This window comes from Rhinatrema bivittatum, chromosome 1, assembly GCF_901001135.1.
Source record: "Rhinatrema bivittatum chromosome 1, aRhiBiv1.1, whole genome shotgun sequence".
Taxonomy (NCBI): Eukaryota; Metazoa; Chordata; class Amphibia; order Gymnophiona; family Rhinatrematidae; genus Rhinatrema; species Rhinatrema bivittatum.
Window position 1 is genome coordinate 70,105,194 of NC_042615.1, and position 27,971 is coordinate 70,133,164.

Below are 27,971 nucleotides of genomic sequence, written 5' to 3' on the forward strand. Positions count from 1 at the left end.
AGTAAGGAAATAGTACATAGTAAGTGGGAACACAGCACCATGAAGACAGGTGACATTATCCTTGTTCTGGCACTGCTTACTGTCTGGGTGGAGCTGGACTCGGTGTCTGGTCAGGAAAAGAGTGAGTACAGAAGGAACATAACAACAGCATCCGGCACTTTAGAAAACATACAGAGCTGCCTAGATTAAGGGGGGGGGGGGGGGGTTTGCCTGATGCAAAACTTTAGCAGAGTGTGTAAATCAGAGGAGTCTGGATCATGGAAATTATCCTACCAAAGTCTGATGGAAAGTCATCATCCAAGATCCAAGTTTTAATTGATCTAACTGAAATGTTATGTAATTTTGTATATTGTGATCCATTTTGGGAACTGAAAAATGGTAGGACAGAATATAAATAAAAGGATCAGGTGATGATGAAGAACTTGGATAACTGTATTAAGTGGCACCATGAGATCTCTATCAGGTAAAATTATCCAAGGCTTATCCTCAGAGCAGATTCTGATCTTTCTTGAATATTCTTATCTGCTTAGAAGATGGTTCCTCAGTGAAATCTGGGAGGTCACGGTCTCCAGCTGAGGATGTAGATATGCAATACTATACCTAAATTTGTGCATGTTACTGTTATTATCATGATTTGTGTCTTAGTTCTGAGGTGAATCTGGTGAGAACGTTTTTTTTTTTTTTTTTTTTTTTTAAGCTGACATCATACTCGGTTAGGTGGACTCAGAAGTGCACAAACACAAATCTCAGCAAGGGCAATAGGAGGAGATGATTAGCTTGGAGAAGAGAGAATACATGCAGGGATTTCATGCTGATGTCCAGACTTTGCACCTGCTTCAAAGCATTCCCTGCTGGCCAGCATTTTCCAAGGGGGAACTCCAAAGGTAGTGTGCAGGCCGGGGAGATTGAAAATTACCCCAGTATATATAATTTAAAAAATCAATGTATTATAAATGAGCTACAATTTTATTTATTTAGTTTATTTGATATACAGTCTTACAAAATATAACAAGGTGGAGAAGTGTGTAAACCCCACCACCTGATTTTCTTTCACTGTAGGTTGTTGGGGCATGTGCTATTCTCGATTTGAATTCTGAGGCTTTCAAGACATGATATCATAAAGTTTGAAACAGTAACACTATTTATTAATACTGTTATTTATTTAACTCAGACCTTTGCATCGGTAGCTCAAGGTGAGTTAGTATGTTGTATGCTGATTGATAGCAAAAGCCAGAAGAATGCTGGGCTGCATAGAGAGAGGAATATCGAGTAAGAAAAGGGAAGTGATTATCCCCTTGTACAGGTCCTTGGTGAGGCCTCACCTGGAGTACTGTGTTCAGTTCTGGAGACCGTATCTACAAAGAGACAAAGACAAGATGGAAGCGGTACAGAGAAGGGCGACCAGGAAGGTGGAGGATCTTCATCGGATGACATACAAGGAGAGATTGAAGAATCTAAATATGTACATCCTGGAGGAAAGGAGGAGCAGGGGTGATATGATTCAGACTTTCAGATACTTGAAAAATTTTAATGATCCAAAGACAATGACAAACCTTTTCAGTCAGAAAAAAATCAGCAGAACCAGAGGTCACGAGCTGAGGCTCCAGGGAGGAAGACTAAGAACCAATGTCAGGAAGTATTTCTTCACGGAAGGGGTGGTGGATGCCTGGAATGCCCTTCCGGAGGAAGTGGTGAAGTCTAAAACTGTGAAGGACTTCAAAGGGGCGTGGGATAAACACTGTGGATCCATCAAGTCTAGTGGGCGTAAATAAAGACGAGGCAGCAAAACACTGCACGGAGCGGCAGTAGCCACAGAGGCATTCACGGAGCGGCATGCCAGTGGCCAGTAGTTGGTGTTCCACCTTCAGGCAGCAAAACACTGCACGGAGCGGCAGTAGCCACAGAGGCATTCACGGAGCGGGATGCCAGTGGCCAGTGGTTGGTGTTCCGCCTTCACGGAGCGGAGGAATGGAGGGCTGCCATCTCCAAAAAAAAACCCAAAAAACAAACAAAGCAGGGGTGGGTAAGAGTATGAGGCAGGGGTGTGGCCTGCTTGTTGCGGCGGTTGCTACCCCTGATTGAGCTGGATGTTCACTGGGATGCGGATACGGCACTGCTCTCTGCATTGGTGGAGGGGTGGAAGGGAGTTGGGGCCGGAGGGTGCTGGAAGCCAATAGTGACGGGTGGGAGGGAGAAAAAGGGGGGGGGGGGGGAATGGATAAACTGCGTGGCTTGCTGGGCAGACTGGATGGGCCGTTTGGTCGTCTTCTGCTGTCATTTCTATGTTTCTATGTTTTCTATGTTTCTATGTATTGCAGTGTATTTTGTGTCTCTACCTTGGGACAGCAGGCAGTTTATTGCATATATAATTGGCCTAGTATTTCTTGACTATACTTTGCATTTATCCTCATTTCACACTACTACTGCCGATGACACAAAATTATTGAGTTGAAAAATTACAAGAGGACATTGCAAAACTGGGAGACAGGGCATGCAAATGAAATTTAATGTAGACAAGTGCAAAGTGATGCACTTACGGAAGAGAAACCCAAATTATAGCTACCAATGCATGGTTCCACATTTGGAGTCAACACTCAGGAAAAGGATCTAGGTGTCATCGTTGAAAATATATTGAAATCTTCTGCTCAGTGTGCAGCAGTAGCCAAGAAAACAAATACGAGGGTAAGTCAGTAAGTAAGTCACAAACATACATGGGATTAATATTCATGAAATTTATTTAAATGCAAAAGATGAATTATTTACTGTGAAATATACAGAATATTTTATTTATTTATTTAAGTTTTTTATATACCAACATTCAAGACTGTAGTCCCATCATGCTGGTTCACAAGAAACAGGGGTGCAATTATAACAAACTTTACAATTTGAACAATAGTGCAGAAAAGCAGTTACATATAACAAGGAAATCAATAACTTGGAGTGAGAAGGAAAATGAAGATCAGATAATTATATATATGTATAAATAACATTGTAAGAGGTGGCTATTAACGCTATTACTAGCGGAGCGTGATGATTGATGGGAGTTACATAGTGTTGGAGTTAGGAAAGGCCTGCGTGAACAGCCATGTCTTGAGTCTTTTCTTGAATGTTGAGATGCTGGGTTCCATTCTAAGATCCGGGGGAATGGAGTTCCATAAAGTTGGACCGGCTGTGGAGAATGCCCGATCTCTAAGCGTGATGTGTCTGGTAGTTTTGGCTGGAGGTACTTGAAGTGATCCTTTGTAAGCATCTCTTGTCGGTCTTGTTGAATGGTGTAATCGGAGGGGGATATGGAGATCGATTGGAGCTAATTGATGGATGTTTTTGAAAATGGTGAGAATGGCCTTGTAGATTATTCTGAAGTGGATGGGCAGCCAATGGAGGTTCATCAGGATAGGGGTTATGTGTTCTCTTCTCCTGGTGTTAGTGAGTATACGGGCGGAGGCATTTGCAATGGTTTGGTGTGTGATGAAGGGAGACCAAGCATGATGGTGTTACAATAGTCCAGCTTTGCGAAAATGATTGATTGTAGAATCGTTCTAAAGTCATGTGTGTGGAAGAGAGGTCGTATTCTTTTCAGCACTTGGAGCTTATAAAAGCAGTCTCTGGTGGTTTTGTTGATGTTAGCTTTCAGGTTTAGGTGATTGTCAATTAGAACTCCTAGGTCTCTCACTTGTGTAGTATTTGGAACGGTAGGATGAGTGTGTGTGAGGGAGCTGTTTTCTGGTGTGATGAGTAGAAGTTCCGTTTTTGATGAATTTAGTATCAAGTTGAGACTTGTGAGAAGCTGTTTGATATTTTGGAGGCAGGTTTCCCAGTGAGACAGAGTTTTTGCGAGTGACTCTTCGATGGGGATCAGGACCTGAATATCGTCAGCGTAGAGGAAGTGTTTGAGATTGAGGTCAGTGAGAAGTTTACATAAGGGTAACAGATAAATGTTAAACAAGGTAGGAGACAGGGAAGAGCCCTGAGGGACTCCTACTGACGCAGGGTGAAGAGAGGATTCTTTATTATGAATCTTAACCTTATATCCTCTGTTGCTGAGGAAGGTTCTGAACCATGATAGGGCAGTGCCTGAGATACCTATGGCTGTTAGTTGGTTGATGAGAAGGGAGTGATTGACCGTATCAAATGCAGACGAGAGGTCGAGTAGTATCAGAAGGAAGGCTTGTCCTTTGTCTAAGCCTAGGATGATGTGGTCAGTCATAGAGATGAGGAGGGCTTCCGTGCTTAAGGTTTTACGGAATCCGTATTGTGATGGAAATAGAAGGTTATTGTCTTCAATGTAGTTTGAGAGTCGTGAGTTTACCAATTTTTCCATTATCTTGGCTATGAATGGGAGGTTAGCTATCGGTCTAAAGTTGTTAGGATCGTTAGGGTCGAGATTAGGTTTTTTGAGAAGGGGTTTGAGAGAGGCAAGTTTGAGGTTGTCCGGGTAGAATCCTTGTGTAAGGGAGCAATTAATGATATCTGCCAGGGTTTTAGAGATAGATTCTGGAATTGATAGTAGTAGTTTGGCTGGGATGTGATCCGAAGGATGCGAGGAAGGTTTCATTTTCCTTAGAATTCCTTGGATCTCAATGGATGAAGTTGTGTCAAGTTCTTCTAACCGAGTGTAGTTGATTGAGGGTTGAAGAGTGGTTAGTGGAACAGTGGGGTTCGTGGGGAGCTGCGATAGAAGAGTATTGATTTTGTTGCTGAAGAATAGAGCTAGTTCTTCCGCTTTCGATTGAGCTTGGTCATGTGCAATCTCTGGTTGGTTTAATTGTGTGAGTTTGGCTACATAGCTGAAGAGGGCTTTTGCATCGAAAACAAGGTCGTGTATCTTCGAGGCGTAGTAGTCCCTCTTGGATCTTAAGGTGCTTGATTTGTATTGATGCAGAGATGATTTGTAGATTGAAAGGGTGTTGGTTCCTGGGTTTTTGCGCCATTTAGCCTCATTTTGTCTTAGTTGGAGTTTGAGCTTTCTTAGTTCTGAGGAGAACCATGGCTGTCGTTTGGAGGAATTCTGGTGTGGTTTTTTTGTAATAGGAGGGCATAGCATGTTAGCTAAAGTTTCGGTGATTGTATTCCATGATCGAAGTGCTGCAAACTGTTTTTCTGGAAAAACCAACTACTTTTCAACGTAATCGCCGCGAACGTTTATACATTTGTCCCAGCGTTTGAAATGTCCGTCAAAACCTTCTGCGTAAAAGTCTTTTGGCTGGCATCATAACCAACGCTTCACCTCTTGTTCCACTTCTTCATCGCTGGTGAAATGTTTACCACCGAGATGGCTTTTCAGTTTGCCAAACAAGTGAAAATTGCTGGGTGCCAAATCCGGACTGTATGGTGGATGTTCAAGAACTTCCCAGTGCAGGTTCACAATTGTCTGACGAGTCTCATTCGAAGTATGTGGTCTGGCATTATCGTGAAGAATCAGCACTCCTCTTTTTTCCAGATCTGGGCGTTTTCTATGAATAGCTCCTTTGCTTTAATAGAGTAGCACAGTAGGAAGCCGAATTAACAGATTCACCACGCTTCTGAAAACTGGTTAAGAGTATCCCATCTCGGTCCCAAAACACAGTCAACATCACCTTTCCTGCAGAAGGCACAAGCTTGAACTTTCTCGGGGTCGGTGATAGTGGATGCTTCCACTGCATGGAATCGCGTTTCGCTTCTGGTTGATAGTGGTGCACCCACGACTCGTCACCAGTAACAATACGTGCCATCATTGATTCACCTTCGTTTGCATAACAGCAGAGATTTTCCAAACAGACACCCATCCGGTTGTTCTTATTGTCTTCGGTCAGCTGTTTGGGAACCCATCTTGCACAGACTTTGCGAAAGTTCAATGCATCGTGCAGTAAGGAATATGCTAATCTGTGAGAACACCCAATTTCTTTGGCAACTTCGTCAATTGTTACCCTCTCGTTAGCGCGAACCATCTCTTCAACCTGCTTCACAGTTGCCTCTGTCGCAATCTCTACAGATCGACCAGGTCTGGTTTCGTCGTTCACTTTGGCACGTCCTTGTGCAAATTTATCGGTCCAGTTATAAATTGCTTTATGTGAGAGACATTTCTCTCCATATACTGGATACATTTCTTTATGAATGTCTTTTGCCACTAAGCCCTTAGCCCATAAAAATCGGACAACAGCACGTTATTCTTCGACCGTACAATCTGTCAACATGGCAGCCATTTTCCTTGTGTACACAGCCCCTGCGCATGCACAGTTTAAATAACTATTTATGTACATAAGCACTTCTAAGGTGCTGCCATCTATGGAATATGACAACATTACATATATATGTTTTATTACCTTAGTAGAGAGATTTGTGACTTACTTACTGACTTACCCTCGTAGAATGCTAGGGATTATTAGGAAATGAATAGAGAATAAAACAGAGAATATTATGATGCCTCTGTATCACTCAACGATGCGACCTCATCTTGAATATTGTGCACAGTTCTGGTCACCACATCTCAAAAAAGATATAGCAAAATTAGAAAAGGTACAGAGAAGGGAGACCAAGATGATAAAGGGGATGGAATAATTCCCATATGAAGAAAGGTTAAAGAGGTTAGAACTCTTCAGCTTGGCTGAAGGGAGATATGATAGAGGTCTATAAAATAATGAGTGGAATGGAACAAGTAAATATTAAGCAGTTGTTTGCTCTTTTGAAAAGAACAAAGACCAGGGGCAAACAATTAAGTTACTGGGTAATACATTTAAAACTAATAAGAGAAAATATGTTTTTACTCAACACATAATTAAGCTCTGGAATTCAATGCCAGAGGATGTGGTAAAAGCAATTAGTAAAGCTGTGTTTAAAAAAGGTTTGGGCAAGTCCCTGAGGGAAAAGACAATTAACAATTATTAAGAGAGAGTTGCAGAGATCCACTGTTTAGTCTTGGGATGGGCGGCACAGAGTCTTCCACCCCTTGGGATCCTTCCTGGTACTTGTGACCTGGCTTGGCCACTGTTGGAAACAGGATACTGGGCTTGATGGACCCTTGGTCTGACCCAGTATGGCAAGTGTTATGTTTATAAGTAATTTGGGTATTATTTCCTTGATGTTGTGAGTGATTCCAAATCTGCTTTATTTCTTTAAAAACATTTTTTATTATAAATATCTAGGGTTTCCAGCTGACCCAGGCCAAACTTGACAGGCTGATCCAGTTTTGTTTTTGCCACATTATATCTCTGGACTTGTAGTTCCAAGTTTTCTGACAAATGCAGGACTACAAGACCAGAGATGCAATGGGGCAAAACTAGTCAGGGTTGGCATGAAACAGGTGAAAACAGTGTTGTCCGTTTTTCAGTCTGGTGATTTTCTGAACCCAATGGAGCTTTTATAAATGTAACTTTGGGACATGTTTACTAAGGAGTCATATTGTTTGTTAAATTGGTATTAATACATTTGTGCTGATGGTAACATATGTTATTGTTAATACAAAAATTCCTATACTTAAATGAGTTGTGTTACATGCAAAGCAGATCATAAATATTCAAATGTTCTGTAGAAAATGGTATGAAGATATATGATTTGTGTTATCCCATAGGCTTAACACAAACATGGAATTATACTTCAGCAGGTATAGTTAAGTTATTTAGTTTATCCTCTATGCCTAACAGAAGCCCCAATGTGGGCTGTGATCTCTGTCTGCACACCCTACCACTTACCACCAGAGTAAGCAAACTGACCCCTCCAGGCTGATTGCCCATCCCACCTCATTCAAAGGCATCAAGCAGCGCCCACATAGTCAGTCCCCCCCCCACCTCTAATTATGAAGTGCCCCCCCCCCATGGGGTCAATTCTCCCATCTCCCAAATCATCAAGCATGCACCTCCAGGCTGTCCCCCACATATGCCCTTGAAGATCTTGGAAGGTCACATTGGAGACAGAAGAAAGCACTCCTCCATCCTGCATAAGACAGGAGAGAAATTAATGGATACACAAAAACTATCAGAGAAACCGTGAAATGTTTGCTTAGTGACATCCAGTGACTTTCAAGGATTCTCTGGTGACTTCCTGCCTCGTGGCATTGGCAATACTGGATAGAAACCTTTCAAGCAATGCAACAGGGTTTTCTGCTTGCATTATGCCGATTGGTTGGCATTTAAATTTTATTAAATAAATAAATGTCAGTTACACTTTATAAAATGCTCAGTGAAAAAACCTGTGACACAGAGAAAGTAAGTCAACTGAAAACTTTTTATGTCTGCATGAACTAGGCAAGGAAAGAAAATCTTGGGTAAATAAGTTAGATATAGTGTATTAAGCTATTGCAACCATTGCTTTATTCTGTTACTGATTAATAGTGCAGTTGCAGATGTAGAGTATTGTGTTTTGTATTTGATTCATTTTGCATGTATTTTACATTATGAATGTTCATTTGTACATAATGTAATAAATAAATACATTTTGTACATAAATGTACATAATGTAATAAATAAATACATTTTTAATAAACTAAAAACTAAACTGATGTGTCAAAGATGCACATCTGGCAACCACAAGAGAAAGAGCCTTCTCTATTGCCTCACCCAAAATGTGGAATACACTACCTAAATTCCTACGAATTCAACACGACCTAAAAATATTCAAAAAGGACTTAAAAACAATAATGTTCCGCAAGTTCCTCACTGACTTTCAATCATCTAATCATCCCGACCTCCAACTGAACTCCCAGTTGTTCACCGCATAATTTACCCCTTCTCCCTTTTCCTCCTTCCCTCCCCCTCTATCCCAATTTTAAATCATTCTGGACTTGATATCCATTTCTCTGATATTGTTTAATAGTTCAAATGGTTTTGTACTGCTACCCATCTGTTAAGAATCTGTTTACTGTTTCTTACTAATGCTCTGTTACAAGATAATGTACACTCTTGTAAACCGTTATGATGGCTCAACTGAATATCGGTATATAAAACTCATCAAATAAATAAATAAACTGCCATTCTTATTTTTCTTCTCTACTTTTTTTTTATAATTCATTCTTTATTGATTTTACCATATAATACAAGAAAAAGAAAAATGAAAAACATAATTGTCATCAATAAAACAACTGATACAAAAGGTAAAAAAAATATAGTCCACGTTATTGGAGCTGCCAGATATAACTCTCAATTGGTCACTAAGTATTTAAAATTACCCATTAGATTTATCCAACAAAAATGTTTCCAAATATAAAGGATCCACAAATGCAAACTTATTTCTCATACATGGGAATCCTAGATAAAACATGGCATAGAGTGAAAGGGCACGAGGTTATGATGGAAGAAATTGCTTTCTTCTGATCTGTGTCTCTCTAGATGCATCAGGAAATACCATCACTCTGTGGCCACAAAATAAAGTCATCTTATGTTTTAAGTATTGTTTAAAAAAGACTTCTCTATCCATAGACAATGCAAAGGAGACAACAAAGGTAGCTCTAATGGAAACCTGATCATCAGAGGTCTGCAAAAATGAAGAGAGGTCTGGACCTTGAGCAGGAATCGGCACATCTGCCTCACCTGCCCACTATCCTTATTATATGCTATTAAGGTATATAATAATTATTTATCAAAAATGTCTTCTCAGGCAGGAATTGTAATACTTCAATCACATATTTTTTAAGGTATTCCTCACCTGAAATCAGATGAGAAATAGGAAAATTTAACAGGTGAAGGTTATTAGACCTAAGTCTGTTTTCCAATATTTCACATTTAGTATACTGAGTTGACACTGACTATAAATTAGAAATAACAGAAGACTGAGCAATATGCAGAATCTAAAGAAGACAGCCTAGTATCAGCTTCTTCTTTTAGTTTTTTTAACAGTATCTGGTAGAAACTGACACAATTGATTTATTGAATTTGAAAGTTTAGAGTCTATTCCTACAACTACGTTCCAAATATCTTTAAGAGAAGACTCCTCCATGACACCTCCAGTCCAGATAACACTTGCATTGGGACCGGAATTGGAAAAAGTGAATTTATTTCATTTGTCTGACCCATATTTAAATCCAATAAACTGTTAGCATCTAATGTCTGCGAACAGATAGAAATACCAGTCATTCCAGGAATAGTCTCTTGCTGCACAAGTGGACCACTCGGAATGGGAGATGGAAGCCTTGCTTCTGGACTCAAGGAGACATTCTCCAGTTCTGTACTCATGTTGCTGTTCAGAGATGAACTGGAAATCACAAGATGATCCATGGGACCACATATGGGAGTAGAGGTGGAGGCTTGAATCAGATAGGGAGGTTTCCTCTTCTTGTATCTTCTCATTTATGACCAAAACCAGTTTTTCAAAAAATCAACAAAAGGGGCGCACGGCTTCGGCATGCGGGCAGCGGTGCACCACAGAGTAGGGGTGACTCTCTTAATAGGCTCCCCTACTCTGTGATGACATCAGCGTCGGGCAGCCACGATGGTTCCCACTCTCTCATCAGGTCCTTCTCCTCCTCACTGGCTCCGAGCAGCAGGTCAGTGAGTCCCCTACTCTGTGATGACGTCAGTGTCGGGCAGCCACAATGGTTCTCGCTCTCTCTCCGGTTCCTTCTCCTTTTCACTGGAATGGGTAGCAGGTCAGGGAACTCCTCCTTTTATAGGCCTGATGCTGTGATGACATCAGCATTGGGGGTGGCCATGATGGTTCCCCCTGTCTCTCCAGGTCCTTCTCCTCGCTGGGTCCGGCAGCAGTGTTAAGTTCTGTGTGCCGGCAGGCCCCGGTCCACCCTGCCCAGACCCCACTCCCCAGTCCGCCCCTTTTCTAAACCTTGGCTCTTCCGTGTGTACTGGTAGATATGCATGTGGTCAGGCAATTTAGAAAGTGCTCTCGTCCCGGCTACGGGTGTATCTGCGGGATTTGCACATTCTGGGGATTTGGAATCCCCCAGTTACTCTCCTGCAGGATCTTTATCCTGTTGAACTCTATGCCATCCCTAAATTAAAGCATTCCCCCCCCCCCCCAACACACACACACACACCAAGTTGATCCACTTTCTCATTGCAATATAATTTGTACCTGGTATAGCAATGACCCATTGTTTATCCTCCTTCCACCAGGTCTCTGAGATGTCAATTAAGTCCACTTCTTCATTCAGTGCTGTACATTCTAACTCTTCCATCTTACTTGTTAGACTTCTGGACAGGTCTGGATTTGTCAATAGGCACACCAGGCCTGTGCCTAGAGTGGCAAAGTCTTGGGGGGGGGGGGAGCAGGCTGACTGAAGATTTATTTTCCTTCCAACTGTGCTGAATCTCACTCAGCGGAGAACAGCCCTCTGCTTCCTGATCCAGCCCCTCCCTTCCTGGGCAGCATGCAGGGAACAAGATGGGAGGGGGTAAGCCCAGAGCACAGAGAGCAAAGGGGGATCATTTTGGTAAAATTAGGAGGGGCTGAATGGGGATCATTGGGGCGAAAGAAAGGCTGAGGCATAAGAGTGGATCAGATGGGGAAGGGAGCAATGTTTGGGTGTGTGAGAGAAAAGGGGTTGATGTCGGTGTGAGTGTGTTACCAGGTTGAGACGTTTAAAAAGGAGTTGAAGGGGGAGCAAGACACAGTAGAAATACCTTCTTCTCCTTTCCCCTCCCACACCCACAGCAATTCACGTTCTCTCTCCCTTGATCTCAGATTCTATGCCCCAGAACCAGATCTCTCCAGATTTTGAAACCCCCCCCCCAACATGTTCTACTCCCTTCACCCATCCCAGAACCACCATCCCTCTCCTTCTTTTCCTCTCATCTCAGATTTCTGATTTCCTTCTTTCCTCTACCTTCCTCATATCCAATCCTTAACCCCAATCCTTTCTACCTTTCCTCCCTCCTCCCTCAATCCTCTTTCCTTCTCACACTCCTCCCTCCTATCCCCAGTACTTTCACCTTCTCCTCACCCCATTCCTATCCCTTCTCCTTTCCTCTCCCCATCCCTGATTCTCTCACCCTCTCCTTCTCTTTTGCCCATCCCTGAGATCTCATCCCTGTACTGATACTTAAGATCCCTTTTCCTCACCCAATAAAAAAAATTAATTATACAGATACAAGCGAGATTGGAAAATTACTTAATAATATCAAAGATACAGAATCTACACCTGAGCTGCCGCAGCAAATTGGGGGACTGTGCCTTACACCTCCTGCTCCCTGTTGTCTGACCTTACCCGGGAGTTGGGGGGGGGGGGGGAGGGTGGAAGAGGGGGTGCAACAGTGCCTAAAGGTAGCAAACTCTTAAATCTGTCCCTGCTTCTGGCACAAAGTATGCTTTTTATTTGTATATACAACTTTTCCGAGCAGTTTACAGGGATAATTTGGAAACTTTTAACTCAATCTCTTCTTTACATATAGATATTAGGGATGTGCATTCGTTTGCAACGAAATAGGAAATAAAGACGATATTTCCTATTTCATTGCATTTTGGGGGAGGGGCTGACGAAACAATAGAAAAACCCACAAAATTTCGTGTGGTTTTCTTATTTTTTTTTGGGGGGGGGGAGAGAAAGGGCACATTAAAAAAAAACCAAACCCAAACCTTCAAATTTAATTAATTGCAATCCTCCACCCTTCTGACCCCCCCCCCCCAAAACATGCCAAAACTCCCTGGTGGTCCAGCGGGATCCCGGGAGCGGTCTCCCATTCTCGAACCATCGGCTGCCACTAATCAAAATGGTGCCAGTGGCTCTTTGCCCTTACCATGTGACAGGGGCTACCGGTGCCATTGGTCGGTTCCTCTCACATGGTAGGAGCAATGGATGGCCTGCGCCATTTTTAAGATGGCACTGGCCTTCCATTGCTCCTACCATGTGACAGAGGCCAGCCAATGGCACTGATAGCCCCTGTCACATGGTAAGGGCAAAGGGCCACCGGCACCATTTTGAGTACTGGCAGCCGACGGCCCGAGAGCGGGAGATCATTCCCAAGACCCCAGCTGGACCACCAAGGAGTTTTGGCAAGTTTGGGGGGGGGTCGGGAGGGTGGGGGGTTGTAGTTAATTGACTTTGAAGAGTTGGGGTGGGTTTGGTGTTTTTTTTTCGGGGCAGCCGATGCACAGGGCCGACCTGTGACATAGTAAGGGCAAAGGTAGCGCCGGCGCCATTTTGAATACTGGCAATACGGCCCGAGTGCAGGAGGTCACTCCCGGACCCCCGCTGGACTTTTGGCAAGTCTTGTGGGGGTCATGAGGCCCCCCAAGCTGGCCAAAAGTCCCTGGGGGTCCAGCGGGGGTCCGGGAGCGATTTCCTGCACTCGTGACGTCGGATGCCAGGAATCAAAATGGCGCCGATAGCCTTGCCCTTACTATGTCACAAGGGCTACCGGTGCCATTGGTCAGCCCCTGTCACATGGTAGGAGCATAAGATGGCGCTGATGGCCATGTGACAGGGGCTGACCAATGGCACCGGTAGCCCCTGTGACATAGTAGGTCAAAGGCTATCGGTGCCTTTTTGATACTGGTACCGAGGGTGTGTGAGTGCAAGGTATGGTTCCCGGACCCACCGCTGGACCACAATCGAGTTTTGATAAGTCTTGGGGGCGTCAGGGGGGTGGGGGGTTTGAGTAAATTTAATTTTAGCCGGGTAACGAATAGATTAAGACATATAACCGCATCGGGGCGCCATACGGACGTATGCAACGTATCTGCCCCATGACGAATACGTATCCCGAATGCAACGTATGGCATCCCTCTGCACATCCCTAATGCTTGCTAGCTTACCCTCATGTTCTAGTTTTAAAGCTGCTCAATCTCCTTTTTTAAAGATTAGCACCAGCAACTTAGTTCCACTCTGGTTTAAGGTGCAGCCATACTTTCAGAACAGACTCCCCATTCCCGTCCAGTTTCTAACAAAGCTAAAGCCCTCTTCCCTGCACCATCGTCTTATCCATGCATTGAGACTCCGGAGCTCTCCCAGCGAATGGAGTCCTGCTAGTGGAACAGGGAGCATTTCAGAGAATGCTGTCCTGGTAGTTTTACATTTGTATACCCAAAGCCTGATCCCTGGCTGTCCCCATTGTATAATCCCTACCCCTGAGGGCTTGCAATGCTGCTTTCATAGCATCCACATCTCTGGCTGGCATAGGGAGCAGAGAACTGAGTTCAGGTCTTTCACATAGCAGTTTGCAATTGATTGCCAGTGAACTCTTTCTGAAAGGACACCGGGCTGTGCCCTGTGCTTGGAACAGTCTTCCAGAAGTGGTGCGCCATGCTCCCTAACTTGCCATGTTTAAGTCCCATCTAAAAATCCACCTTTTTGAAACTGCTTTTAAATCTTATGCCTGCTTGTCTGCTTTTAGTCTTTTAACTATCTTTCTTTTCTTTTCTTATCTTTTTACCATTGTCTTGCTTTATGAAATACCCCAAGTCTCTTGTTCTGTATGTTTGTTTTATTAGATTATAAACTCTTCTAAGCAGACTCTTTTTGTATGTTTGTACAGCGCTGTGTATGTCGTGTTGCACTTGTTAAGTAGTAATAGTTGTAGTGTTTTATAACATTTTTTGTTGTGCACTGTGATACTTGTAACCTGGATTGGCCATTGATGGAAAAAGGATGCTGGGTTTGATGGACCCTCAGTCTGACCCAGTATGACAACTTCTTATGTTTGTAATTCCTTGATATTTGTAGTATTCCAGATTTAAAAATGCATCATAAAAGTCAGGAATGTCTTAAAACTTTCTTTAAAAAAATGGAATTTCTTTATGACCATATTAGTAGTTTCTTCTTTGTTTTTTCCAGTGGTTCTGTTTTTCTCTCTGATATTTTGCTTTCCAAAAGGTATTTTCATTACTAATGAGCCCTGCTGTGTTTTTCATGTTGGGGTTGATCCATTAAAAGTGTACAAAAAATGTGCACCAAGCATGGTATACATACGACATGCACTTCACTAAAGTTAATACCTAGACCCCCTGCAATATACAAGTTTATGTAAGTCATCCTCCCTCCCATCTACCAATTGAAATAAAAAATGAAGGCTCCCACTCCTGATTTCCCCCTTTCACTTATCTGATTTCTAAAATATGATCCCCTGTGTGATTCAATAAAAAAAATGAAGTCCCCAGCTCTGTGATCTCACTAACAACCACATGATTCAAAAGATAATAACGCTCCCTGATCCCCAACCCCTTCCCCCACTCACCCAATTCAATAAAAATTAAAGTCTCCCACCCCTACCCCTACCCCTACCCCATCCAAGTGAAAAACAAATGAAGCTACCCATTCCCCAAAGTATGCAGATAAGTGCCATAATGCCCATCTAATCTGTCTATTTTGTTTCTTTATAATACCAGAGACCAGCAGTTCTTGGACCTGTCCTGAGGGTTCTCTAACCAGTCAGGTTTTCAGGATAACTGCATGAATATGCCTGAGACAAATGTACATGCACCATTTCCCTTGCATTCAAATTTATGTCATGCGTATTCATTGTAGATATGCTACAAATCCAATTGGCTGGGGTTCCCCAGGACAATTTTGGGAACTATTGCCACAGCTGATCTCTGGGGTTTTTTTTTAATTTATTCCAAGGTTTTCCTTCTCTCTTTTGTTATAGGAAAATGAGTGATTCATAACAGAAACAAAGATCTGATGGCAGAAAAAAAAACCATTCAGCCTATCTAGGGTCTCATTTACTAAGCATTTTCCCCACAGACACAGAATAGGAGAAAAACCTTAGTAAAGCAGGATCCTAGTTTGCCCATTCACATAACTGCTCAGTTCTGTAATCCCTACCACTCCCTTAAAGATCATATGTGCTTGTCCCATGCTTTCTTGAATTCAGATACCTTCCTTGTCTCTACCACCTCCACTGGGAGGCTGATCCATGCATCCACTACCCTTTCTATATAGACTTCCTTAGAGTAGTCCTCTGCCTACTACTATTCACTCTCATCCCATGACCCCTCATTCTAGAGTCTTCTTTTCATTGAAAGAGAGACACCTCCTGTACATTCATACCTCTGACATATTTAAATGTCTCTATTATAGGGGTGTGCATTCGTTTTCGACGTATTGTGAATCCGCAACGTATATGCCATATTCGTTGTATTCGTGGGGGTTCTGAAACGTATGGCGAACCCCCACAAATACAATGGATCACCAACGAATAGGCCCACCACCCTCCTGACCCCCCCAAGACTTGCCAAAAGTACCTAGTGGTCCAGCGGGGTTCCTAGAGTGATCTCCTGCATGCAGGTCATCGGCTGCCGGTATTCAAAATGGCGCCGATAGCCTTTGCCCTTGCTATGTCACAGGGGCTATTGGCGCCATTTTGAATACCGGTAGCCGACAGTCCGAGTGCAGGAGATCACTCCAGGAACCCCGTTGGACCACCAGGTACTTTTGGCAAGTCTTGAGAGAGGGGTTGTTGATAAATAACTTTAAAGGGTTGGGACGGGGTTTTTTGGGGGGAACAAATGCATTTTTTACATATGAATGGATCGGGGGCCCCCGAGAACGGATGCAACGGATTTGGGCCCCTACGAATCCGAATCCCAGATGGGACAAATCCGTCCCTGCTGCACATCTCTACTCTGTTATATGTCCCCTATCTTGCCTTTACTCTAGGGTATACATGCTTATATTTAAGTCTGTCCCCATATGCTTTACAATGACCATTTTAGTATCCACCCTCTAGACTGAATTCATCCTATTTATATCCTTTCAAAGGTACCGTCTGTTGAACTATATACAATATTCCAAATGTGGTCTCACTAGGTACATCTACAGGGGCTATATTGCCTCCATTTCTCTGCTAACTATTCCTCTCACTGTGTATCCAAGCCTGCTTTCATTGCCCAACAAATTCAATTATCTTTAGCTTCTAATAGAGAAGATGGAACAAGGAAAGGATACAGAGAGCAAAGAAGGGTGCCATGAGCAATGGACAGAAAGTCATTAAGAGCAGTGGGTTAGAAGTTACTGTGGCAAGGACAGTTTCTTGTATTATTGTTATACCTGTCATACCTATACGATATTATATGCAATATTCATGTCTTTTTATCAGCTATAATTATGCTATTGAAGTTAAACTGTTACATGTATTGTTGTTTTTATCTGTAAACTGGTGTGAAGGCCTGTGCCAAAGATCGGTATATAAAAATATATAAATAAATAAATAAAATAAATATTGAATGTAGAGCAAACTGAAAACAAATTATATCTAACTACAAATAAATATTCAATTTTATAGAACTAAGTTTGAATCTAATAAAATAAGAATGGAGTCACAAAGGTGTAAATTAAAAAACCCCTTGAACCCTTGACCTCAAACTAATCATATCCCTCTCCATGCACAGAACTTAAATGGTGAGCTTATTCTTCATTCTAACTAATGGGCTGATATAGTAAAAACGCGGGAGAGCGGGCAAACGCTGCTCTCCCAGCGCACGCACAGGCCACTCTCCTGTGTGCGTGATTCAGTATTTTTAATTTATTTTAATTAGGGCCGGCGGTAAAAACAGGCACTAGGGACACTAGCACGTCCCTAGCGCCTCTTTTTTGACAGGAGCGGCAGCTGTCAGCGGGTTTGACAGCGGATGCTCAATTTTGCCGGCATTGGTTCTCGAGCCCGCTGACAGCTAAGGGTTCAGAAACCAGACGCCGGCAAAATTGAGCATCCAGTTTTCGACCTGCGAGCCGCGGGCCTATTTCAATTTTTTTTTTCTATTTTTTTTACTTTTTTTAACTTTCGGGACCTTTGACTTAATATCGCCATTATATTAAGTCGGAGGGTGCACAGAAAAGCAGTTTTTACTGCTTTTCTGTGCACTTTCCCGCTGCTGTTACCCCACAGTGCACCGGAGCGCACTGTTCTGTATCGGCCCATATATAAATTATCTTCAGCTGCACTGAGTGCATTAAAACTATTATATAAATATGATTATTGTGATTGTTCAATAAGTTACATATCTATATCCTTACAATATGGAGTATAATGAATTAAAATTGGTCCACATGCAGCATTTTCTTAAATTCTGCTTATATTGTTGTCTCCTTTCAACCACTGAGAAAATTGTTCTTAGATTTAAGTACTAGATTCCTAAATAGAAAAGTGGTGCAAATTAAGCAAGTGATCTTCCTGTAACTCATTTTGAATCCAGCATCAGTTCTTCAAATTTTTGTTGTGCATTTACTCTGAAAATCAAAATGAGCTTTAGCACACAATTCATATCTGACAGAAATTTGGTTTTGAAGAAACCTAGATTTATTTGTATTGGTTCAGATTTAAACAAATATTTTTTCAAATTCAGAATATTTAAGCATAAGTGAATAATGGAGATTCAAACCGAGCTACAAGTGGTTTAGCTTTATCGATATCGACTAGCCTCCAGCTCACTGCAGTTCAACTGTTTATCTCATCTCATCCTCCATGTCTGGGGTTCTGGTTTAATACAGTTTTGCTCACTTATTCCTAATGTAAATATGTACAATATGCATTTTCTATATTACAGAGAGACCAGGATTTTGCCCTTCCAATGACTTGCCAGCATCAGCCTTGAAGGCCCCCAAATGCCACAACGATTCTGATTGCTTAAAACCTGCAAAGTGCTGCCCTCGTGGCTCAACAAAAGACTGTCTTCCAGCAGTTAAAGGTAATGATTTTGACTAGAAGTTTTGTCCACAGCATATAATGTATTAGCTTACACTGGGTGTTCGATTAGGGTTCAGCATATGATAACTCTTCGTTTCATGCACAATTGTAGAGGAGGAATTTCCTGCTCTGGTTTTCAAGGGGTACAAATACATTTGATTTTCAGGATTTCCTCAATGATTATTTTGCAAACATTTTGTCTAAGAACAAGGCTAATTTTGCATGGCATTGTCATGTTGGAAACCAGATATGTTTGTTGTTACCCTGGAGGAGTAAAATTGGGAATTCCTGATAAAGGATATGCTACAGCTCCCTTAAGAAAGGCTTGACAGATTAGGACTCTTCTTGGAAAACATGATGAAGAGGGGATACGATAGACATTTGTAAAAATCATGAGTGGTGTGGAACCAGTAAATAAGGAAGGGTTATTTACTTGTTCAAATACTACTAGACCTGGGGGACACTCTGAGAAACTAACTGGTAGTATATTTAAAACAAACGTAAGGAAGTATTTTTTTCAGTCAACACGTGGAATTTGTTGTCAGGGATGTGGTCAAAGCCAATAGTATAGCTGGGTTTAAAATGCTTTAGGGTACATTTCTGAAGAACAAGACCACTAGCCAGGTAGATCTGGGGAGCGCAACCTCTTACCGCTGTGAAGTAAGGGTAAATAACAGTGAATGGATATCCCTGGAGAGAACCACTGGGTGGTACTTCCAAATGCCTCAAATCGGCCACTGTCAGAGAAAAAATGCTGAGCTGGTATGTCCCAGTATGGCATTTCTAAGATTCTTATGCCATTATGATAGTAACCTTGGCTGCTCTGTGCAGGTTACTCCTGTCTTCTTGGAAGCCTGATGCTATCTTACTTTCTGACAAATGGCTTGTATTCTCCCTTCTTTGCTGCTCTAAAATATCATACTGATAGGCAAACATTCAAGCCCCCTCTGTACTCTGTGTCTGACCCAAGTGTTTTTAAATTCAGTTGTTTTTGGTTGCCACTACATCTTCATTTTAGGCTATTCCAAGCATCTATTATTCTCTCAGTAAAGAAGTATTTGCTCATGTTTCCTGTAACGTCACATCATGACCCTCCTTATTATTGAATTTCCTTTTCTATGAAATATTACATCTTTTCATACATTTTTTATTTATAAGTATTTATATTCCACAACTTCCAAAACCAAATTTGTTCAGTGTGGATTATACCTTAAAACATTCACAATTATAATAAACACAAATTCGCAACAAACAACAAATACATTAAAAACATAACAAATTGAAGATAATCTTTAAAAGGATCATCTGAAATATAAGAAGGTATAGATAGAGACTGAGCCACCAACAAAAAAAGGTTTTATTTCTTCGTTACTCACTCCTTCCCCCTTTAGTCTAATTTTGGCTTGAAAGGTCCAGTAGTCACTCCAAAAGGATATGATTAGTTCCGCATGTATAACTAACACCCTTTTCTTATAATTATACTTGCACGCGCTCCACAAAAATGTATATATATCAGAAAATAAAGCTTCTGACAGTGTATCTTTTTTTTTCTATGTTTTCTAGTGCCTTGACTGCAGGTCTGGCCGATTAATTGATACAGTAAATCTATCTCTGGTGAACTCAGAAACAAAGGGATTATCCTTAATTGATAAACAATCTGCATCTTAAATTTAAGCGGTTACCTCTGAAAGATTTGGGTTGGACATTATATATTCTGTCTGTAGAGAATCTCTGCCCTATAATGGTTTATGTGCCTATCTTGCATGTACTTCTGCGTGTGTAACTGTGCACAGCTGTATTGTATTGTTCACTTCTCGAATATGACAGGGAGGAAGATGTTTGAAAGGGTTTTACTTATTGTGAAACACACGCATGCTCGCACCAATGGATACAAATGCATCAAGAAGGAAGATATATCAAGTGTGTTCCAGAGATGTTTTGATGAAAGTATGTCACAACAGAGTCAATCAAAAATATGAATGGCTATACAACCAATATCCATTCAATATCTAAACCAATAGTTTTAATATTCAACTATTGGACCATCTTACTAAACACTCCCTGTTATAGACCTTCATTCCTTTTCATGTAATCATATTTTTATGCAAATAAAATAGTTGACCAGTTTGCAAAAATGGATGCTCCAGAACACTGATAAATAAGCATCAATAGCATGGGTTCTTCTTAGTGTTTGGGTAATTGCCAGGTTCTTGTGGCCTGGTTTTGGCCTCTGTTGGAAACAGGATGCTGGGATTGATGGACCCTTGGTCTGACCCAGCATGGCAATTTCTTATGTTCTTATTATGCTAATCCCTTGTTGCAAAATACATTTTCAAAATTCTGCGCATGTTGGGACTCTTGGGATTATAAAAGAACCAGCAGATACAAAAAGCTAAGGGCCGGATTTTCAAAAGGTTATGCGTCCTGGGCCCATTTTCAAAAGGCCCGGCAACATGTGTAAAGCCTCAGGACGTGTGTAAGTCCCAGGGCTTCACTAAAGGGGCTGTCCAGGGGCGGGGCAGGGTTGTCTGGGGGCGGTGCCAGAGGCAGGCGTAAAAGGTAAGACAAAAGTCAGGGGGGGTTAGAGTACGACTGGGGGAAAAGATTAGGGGAAGGGGTGGAAAGGTCAGGCTAGGGGGAAGGGAACGGGGGAAGGCAGCGTGGCTCAGCGCACGCAAGGTGTACAATTGTGCACCACCTTGCACATGCCGACCCCCGATTTTATAACATGCGCGCACCTGCGCACGCATGTTATAAAATCGGGCGTACATGTGTGCGGGCCGGGTAGCACGCGCACATGTACGCCACACATGCTCCTTTTAAAATCTATCCCTAAGTTGGTAAACTATTTTATTTGAATAAAAATCAAAAAGAATTGAAAAATAATAAAACGACCAGACCTATGATTATATGAAAAGCAATGAAGCGGGAGTGCTTAGTAAGATGGTCCAATAGTTGAATATTAGAATGGATATTGGTTGATGAAAAGTATGTCACCAAGAGGTACTTTTCTTTTATGCATGCATAGCATAAACCTTTTCTTTTATGCATGCATAGCATAAAACTTTAACAAGTATGGGTTCATTTAATAACCAAACTCCTCAGCTTCTTATCTAAGCACTTGACTGTAGCAATTCTAATTGAAAAGTTTGAAGGGGGCTTGGTTAGATTCTAACCTGAACTGCCTTTCTCATCTCAATACTAAATTCTGAACTTTCTTTTGCAGAGAAGCCTGGCAAATGCCCCAAGACAACTGAGAAATGTGAAGAGCTTTCCAAGTGTGAAAATGACAAAAATTGTCCTGATGATCTGAAGTGCTGTGACTCCTTGATTGGGAAGAGATGTTTAAAGCCTCAGCCAAGTAAATCCTAATGTTTAGAATGCTTTTGAACTATATCTACACTTCAATATTTCCCTGTTCTAGTGATATCCAATGCATTATTCAGGATCCGTCTGTGGTTCTTTTTAGAAGCAGACAGTATAGTGAAATAAATACCTACTATATATTTTAAAGTCGAAAAGGTCAGTTGTGGCTCTGCTACCAGATTCACTGTCTGACAGAGGTTGACCACTAACCATTCCAACTGAAACTAGTGTTTGCAGTGAGAGAAGTGCACTGACCGTTAATATTTGTCCACTGGAATTATCCTGTGACAATAACAGAGTAGATAACAGCAGATAAAGTCAAATTGGTACATCCAGTCTGCCCGGTTATTCTGGTCTGTAGTGCCATTTGGCAGTCATAGAAGCTTGTGTGCCTGTAGGATATCATTGCCTTACTAAAGTCCATTTTTTTGTTGCCTTTCTCTTTGGTTCTCTATCTCTACTATCTTGCATAGATGAGCATACAAGTTCCCATACGTAGGGCCTGATTTACTAAGCCTTTTTACCCATATACACAGAATGAGAGAAAAGCCTTGGCAGATCAGGTAATCCAACATCCAGCAGTCTCCCTCCCCAGGTCTTACTACCAAGCTTTGTGCATATATATGTAACCCCTATTCCACCAGGAGTCACCTTTCCAGCCTTGGGGAGCACTGGGGCAACTCTCCCAAGGTAGCGGGAAAACTCTGGAGCCAAGGTCTAGGGGCAGGATAACCTGCAGGGTCAGTACTGAGTCAGGCACACTCTCACACAATAAAGCCATTGTCCACTCAGTATTTGTGCTCCAACAAAGAAATAGTTTACTGAATATGAATCTGAATAAAACATTGTCTCAGGTTAGGATAAACAGTAACAGACCAACAGACAATAAAGTTCTTTTTACAACTGTTCTTTCCTAAATATTTTTTTTACTTCTTATGCACTGCTCTGTACTACTACTATTTTGTTTGATTCATTAGACCCTTAGGTCTAGCCTGGCCCTCTTTTTTCCTTTCCATTCTCAGTTTGAGTTATTCACAATCTCCTGTGTTCTGAAAAGCTCAAGGAAAGTATCCTTCTGGATCTGCAGACAGAATCCTCCGAGCCCTTGGGTCAAGTTAAAACTGGCACAGTTTAGCTTCCTGGTCCAGGCAAGTTCCTGCCCAAATTAATGCACAATTATCCTTAAATTTCTCTCTCCAATATTAATTCTTAATCATCCTTCTTCTTCAGCCTTCCGAGACTCTTGAAGAGGGTCTCTGCCCAACTCCTACTTCTCCAACCCTGTCACCTTGGGAGAGGATCACAGGCATGACATTTGGGAGGGTCAAGGGTTTTATAACCTACTCCTAAACCGAGCCGGTAGGAGTTATATTCCCACTGTCTATCAAAGAATGCATAAAGCACCCTCTGACCAAAAAATGATCCTTCTCTGCTAGAACATTCTCACTTCCTCTTGTAACTCTGGCAGCTGTGACTTCCCTTAAGGGGAAATTCTCACTGAAACTCTCTATATTTATTTATTGATTTTATATACTGTCATTCAATGTAGCCATCACAATGGTTTACAACAGCAATAAAATTACAATAAAATAACTCAAAGTAAAATAAAATATTAAAATAAAATTTACAATAAAATAATATAACACAATATTAGTACAATAAGAATAAAAGTACATTAAAATTATATTTGGGAAATTAAGGCGAGGAAGAGTAGTGATTAGTGTGTTTACTAAAATGAAATCTTAAAATCTTAAAACATAACATAAAACATAAAACATAACATTGTTTACTTGTTATCTTATACAATTTGTTGCTCTTGTTTGCCAATTTTCGGCCACTCCTCTCCCTTTCTCTCTGTTGTCCCATCCCCAGTACCTGCATTAAATAAATAAAATAAAGTGTAGCAGGCTGTGGTATATGAGCGACTCAATGGGAATCATTAAAAGCCTTCATAAAAAGCCATTTACATTGTGCAATTATATAAGGATATATAATTATTCATACCCACACATACTGCATATATAATATCTAATAACGAACTCACCCCCTTTGCACAAGCATTTACGGGCTGATTCACTAAGACTTTTCTCCCATTCTGTGATTATGGGAAAATACCTTCATAAATCTGGCCATTTGTTGGGGCTCTTTGTTTTGCCAAGCTAACATGGTCAAAGTCTATCTTAAAAGTGTAAAGTCATAGATGCACCAAAAACATACAGATTTTCATAAAAATGAAAATGCTTAAAAAAAATAGAAATATGAAAGGTGATTGTGACTGCTTTTTCAGAATGGTCGCTATGCTCTGTCACGTCAACCACTGAAGAGACGAAAGGGAGCTGGAGAATCCTCTCTTCCCCCCCCCCCCCCCCCCCCCCCCAATGAACTTTCATGGGTTTACCCTTCTGTTTCATTTTCTTACAAAGCTCAGTGGAATATATAAAAGGGTTAATATATGGATTTTGCAAACGTGAACTTTTTAAGTGAGCCTGCTCATCGGGTGAAAGAGTCCTCTCAATTTTCTTTCATCCAGTGGGATCTGATTCCTAAAACTCTCTTTATCGTGTTACTTTAAATTGTGCTGATAGTAGAAATGAGCATCAGATGAAAAGATGATTCTAACAGAAGCTTAAACTTAATTTTCTAATTTTTTTTTATAAAATAGTGTGGTTGCTATGTTAGTTTACTTGAATATGTAAAAATAAAGGTCAATAAACATGTTGTAGGTGATGCTTTTCTATTGCACTCTATGTGATTGGCTTTGGCACCTGTGCTTCCTTCATCAGGTCTCAGCTTATTTTGCACTGGTGTGATGAAAGGAGCAGAACTCTCAAACGTTAATTACGGATACATGCGCGGGACTGTTTTCAGCATGTCTGTGAGGGTTACAGATCCACCATGGGCTTGCAAGTTCATTTTGAAAGGAAAACCCCAGCCCGTGCAGGGGGGGATTCCCCCTGAAAACAGGGCCAGTGGTGCACAGCGGATACGCAGTATCCTCCTTGAAATGGGTTTAAATGTACGTGCAGAAAGTACAAAAGCAAGCACAAACGGACGTGGGAACCAAGTACCCATTACGTACCCCTTTTTTTGCCAGTGGGTAACATAGTTTCATTTACAAAAAAAAAAAAAAGTTTCATGCAAGCAAACTTGAACTGGCAGTTCCCCCGAGGCAGGCTCTTCATGCCAAAATGCTAGCGCTGGGTTTTAGCACAAGCAAGTGCCGCATGCCAAACTTTTGAATGTTTATCTTCTTTTTTTTTTAACCAGTTTATATGATTTTCCATTAAAGATGGATTATTGAGTCTGGCAGATGATTATAATGAATTCAAAAAGAGACCTGTTATATGGATGTCAATAATCTGAGTGTACCTTCATACGATGCTGTAAAAAAAAATACGGCTATCGTGACTGTGAAGCCTATGTGTAGGCTTTAAAAATCATTAGGTACCCCAGTGTTGGAATGCAAACTTTTGTAGTGCTCACTGTCCACTGTGCAATTGTTGCTGAAATGATCACGTGGATACTGTTGCAATATTCACTTATCTCAAAATTGTAGTCGGTCTTGCCTCAGCACAGAGTCGTGGGAGCAGCCGCTTGTTTTTCACGGAGCTTCACAGACCGCTAAACAAACTTAACAAGTTGAACATTGCTGGCACAGTAATCAAATTCACTGTCACAACATCTAATGTTTCACTGGAATACCGGTCTCTCTTGCGCATATCCAGCCCTTGAAGAAGGAGCCAGCGGCTGAGGCAAGACCGACTACAATTTTGAGATAAGTGAATATTGCAACAGTATCCACGTGATCATTTCAGCAACAATTGCACAGTGGACAGTGAGCACTACAAAAGTTTGCATTCCAACACTGGGGTACCTAATGATTTTTAAAGCCTACACATAGGCTTCACAGTCACGATAGCCGTATTTTTTTTTACAGCATCGTATGAAGGTACACTCAGATTATTGACATCCATATAACAGGTCTCTTTTTGAATTCATAATTTTTTCATGTTATATTGTTTGGGTTTATAAATTTAGATGATTATAATGAGCATTTGTGAAAAACAGCATGCACTCACAATTCATGATAGCTCAAGTTTTTGAAAATTTACAATCGGGCATGTTGAAAACTGCTACACAGTTTATTACCCATATTTGCCCATAAAGGACAATGGAGATAATTATTAGGGGGACCTACAACCTTATTACAATAATTTGCCTCATTGCTTTAATATGCAAGATTTGTCTGCCTGCCTATTGTGTTAATAAAACCTTTTTCTGCTTCCACACGGCTCCTTTGCCTGTAGATGTCCTACTTTATCTGACGCACCTTTGCTTTTGTAGATAATTATTATATCCCATATTCATGAGCACTAATAACATAATGCTTTTTTTTTATGAGTTTTAAGATCTAAATTGTACAGTGTCCAACTCCAGTATTATTCTGTTTCAATTTAATGTTTAGAGACTCGCTGGTTAGATAGTATGATGATAAATAAACTAAAATTCATCATTATCCAATCCTTAACTATACGTTATTTATCATACTTGTGTTGGCTGTTTAGCCATTGATTAATTGTATTTCTCTTTTCTACTTTTCAGTACTAAGCAGTAGTCATCCGGAAAGATTAAAAAAAACCAACCCAAAACCCTGATGCCTGGTAACCGTGTCCAAGATGGCTTTCAACTCTAGTCACCAGGAAAGAGGATGTTCATTTGATGCTGCTCTGAAGACTTTAAAGTCAGCAGTCAGCAAGAGACTTTTTAATTCCTCCTGCCTACTTTTTATTTAGCATCTATTTCTGTTGCTTGGTTTAACTACATCATTGTTTGCCTGGAATGCAGCTTGTTTGGATTAGCTGATTGTCATATTTGCAGTCTGAAAATCCCTGTGCAAATGGTAAGAAGAATACTGCATTCTCTGTGTCTTGCCTAAAATTTCAGAACTCCAAATTTGCCTTCTGTCTTGAATAAAGCAGTGTGGTTGCCATGTTAGTCCTCCAGTCTAGCTTTCCAGCAGCCCTGCTCATCTTTGAATTAAACACTAGCAAGATGCAAACTTCAAACTGAGAATCAACAAGAAGAAAATGGCACGAATCCCAGCAAGGTTCCACATTGCAAAGAGCTCCAGCACATATCACAGCATCCTGCAGTTAACTATAAGGGAAACCATTCAGCATAAAAGGATCACAAAGAGGCTTTTCTTTTAATATAATATAATTTTTAATATAATAGATATTACTAGAGCAGAAAATGTAAAGAAGCATGCAACGCTGGTGAAACAGCTCATAGGTTAAATCCAAGAATAAACCTCTACAGGTGCAAGATAGCATACCACAGAGAAGAACAAAGTACCATGCCCATTGGGGGAACATTGTGTCAGACCAGATCATTGTATCAATGACCTTCTGATCAGGACACTAGAAGAGAACTTTCAAATTGTTCAGGAATGTAAGACATTTAAAATTAAAGGGGCTGATTTTCAAAACCCTATGCGCACCGAGCCTATTTTATAAAGCCCCGGTGACGCGCGTAAAGCCCCGAGATGCGTCTAAGTCCCGTGGCTTTACAAAAGGGGCGGGGCGCAAAAGACAGAATAACAATTTGGGGGGGGGTTTTAGAGTAGGGTGGGGGAGAAAGGTTAGAGGAAGGGGTTAGTTTAGGTGGAAGAGAAGTTCCCTCACAGGCTGCTCCGATTTCAGAGTGGCCTGGGAGGGAACGTGGGAAGCATCGGTGCGTGCAGGGTGCACAATTGTGTACCCTCTTGCGCGCGCCAACCCCCGATTTTATAACATGCGCACACCTGGGAATTTTGCATGCTATTTTTCTACCCATGCAAATGAACCATGTATAAAAATAGAATGCAAAATTTTGCTATGAGGTGTAGTGAATTTTTTTTACTTTTTGCAAAATTTGCCCCTCAAAGTGTCTTTCCTGCATAGTTATCTATGCTGGAATCGCAGCACTCATTGATATTGATTTAAATAAAATTTTGCGTGCAGCAAACTACGCACAAAATTTAGCTATTTGTGAAGGAGTTAGGCTTTGCGGGCTTTCACGTGT

General features: G+C 41.3%; 1 protein-coding gene across 2 annotated transcripts; it reads left to right on the top strand.

Annotated features, from left to right (window-relative positions):
• Window positions 1-27,453, top strand: LOC115099022 (WAP four-disulfide core domain protein 5-like). Of its 2 annotated transcripts, none has more exons than XM_029616312.1 (4): window positions 1-121; window positions 18,403-18,543; window positions 21,769-21,903; window positions 26,511-27,453. In XM_029616312.1, exons 1-4 carry the CDS (start codon window positions 40-42, stop codon window positions 26,561-26,563), a joined length of 411 nt encoding a protein of 136 aa, XP_029472172.1. In that variant the 5' UTR covers window positions 1-39; the 3' UTR covers window positions 26,564-27,453. The 2 variants fall into 2 exon arrangements, with proteins under 2 accessions (XP_029472172.1, XP_029472252.1); XM_029616392.1 differs by lacking the exon at window positions 1-121 and adding an exon at window positions 794-884.
• Window positions 27,454-27,971: the final 518 nt, after the last annotated feature.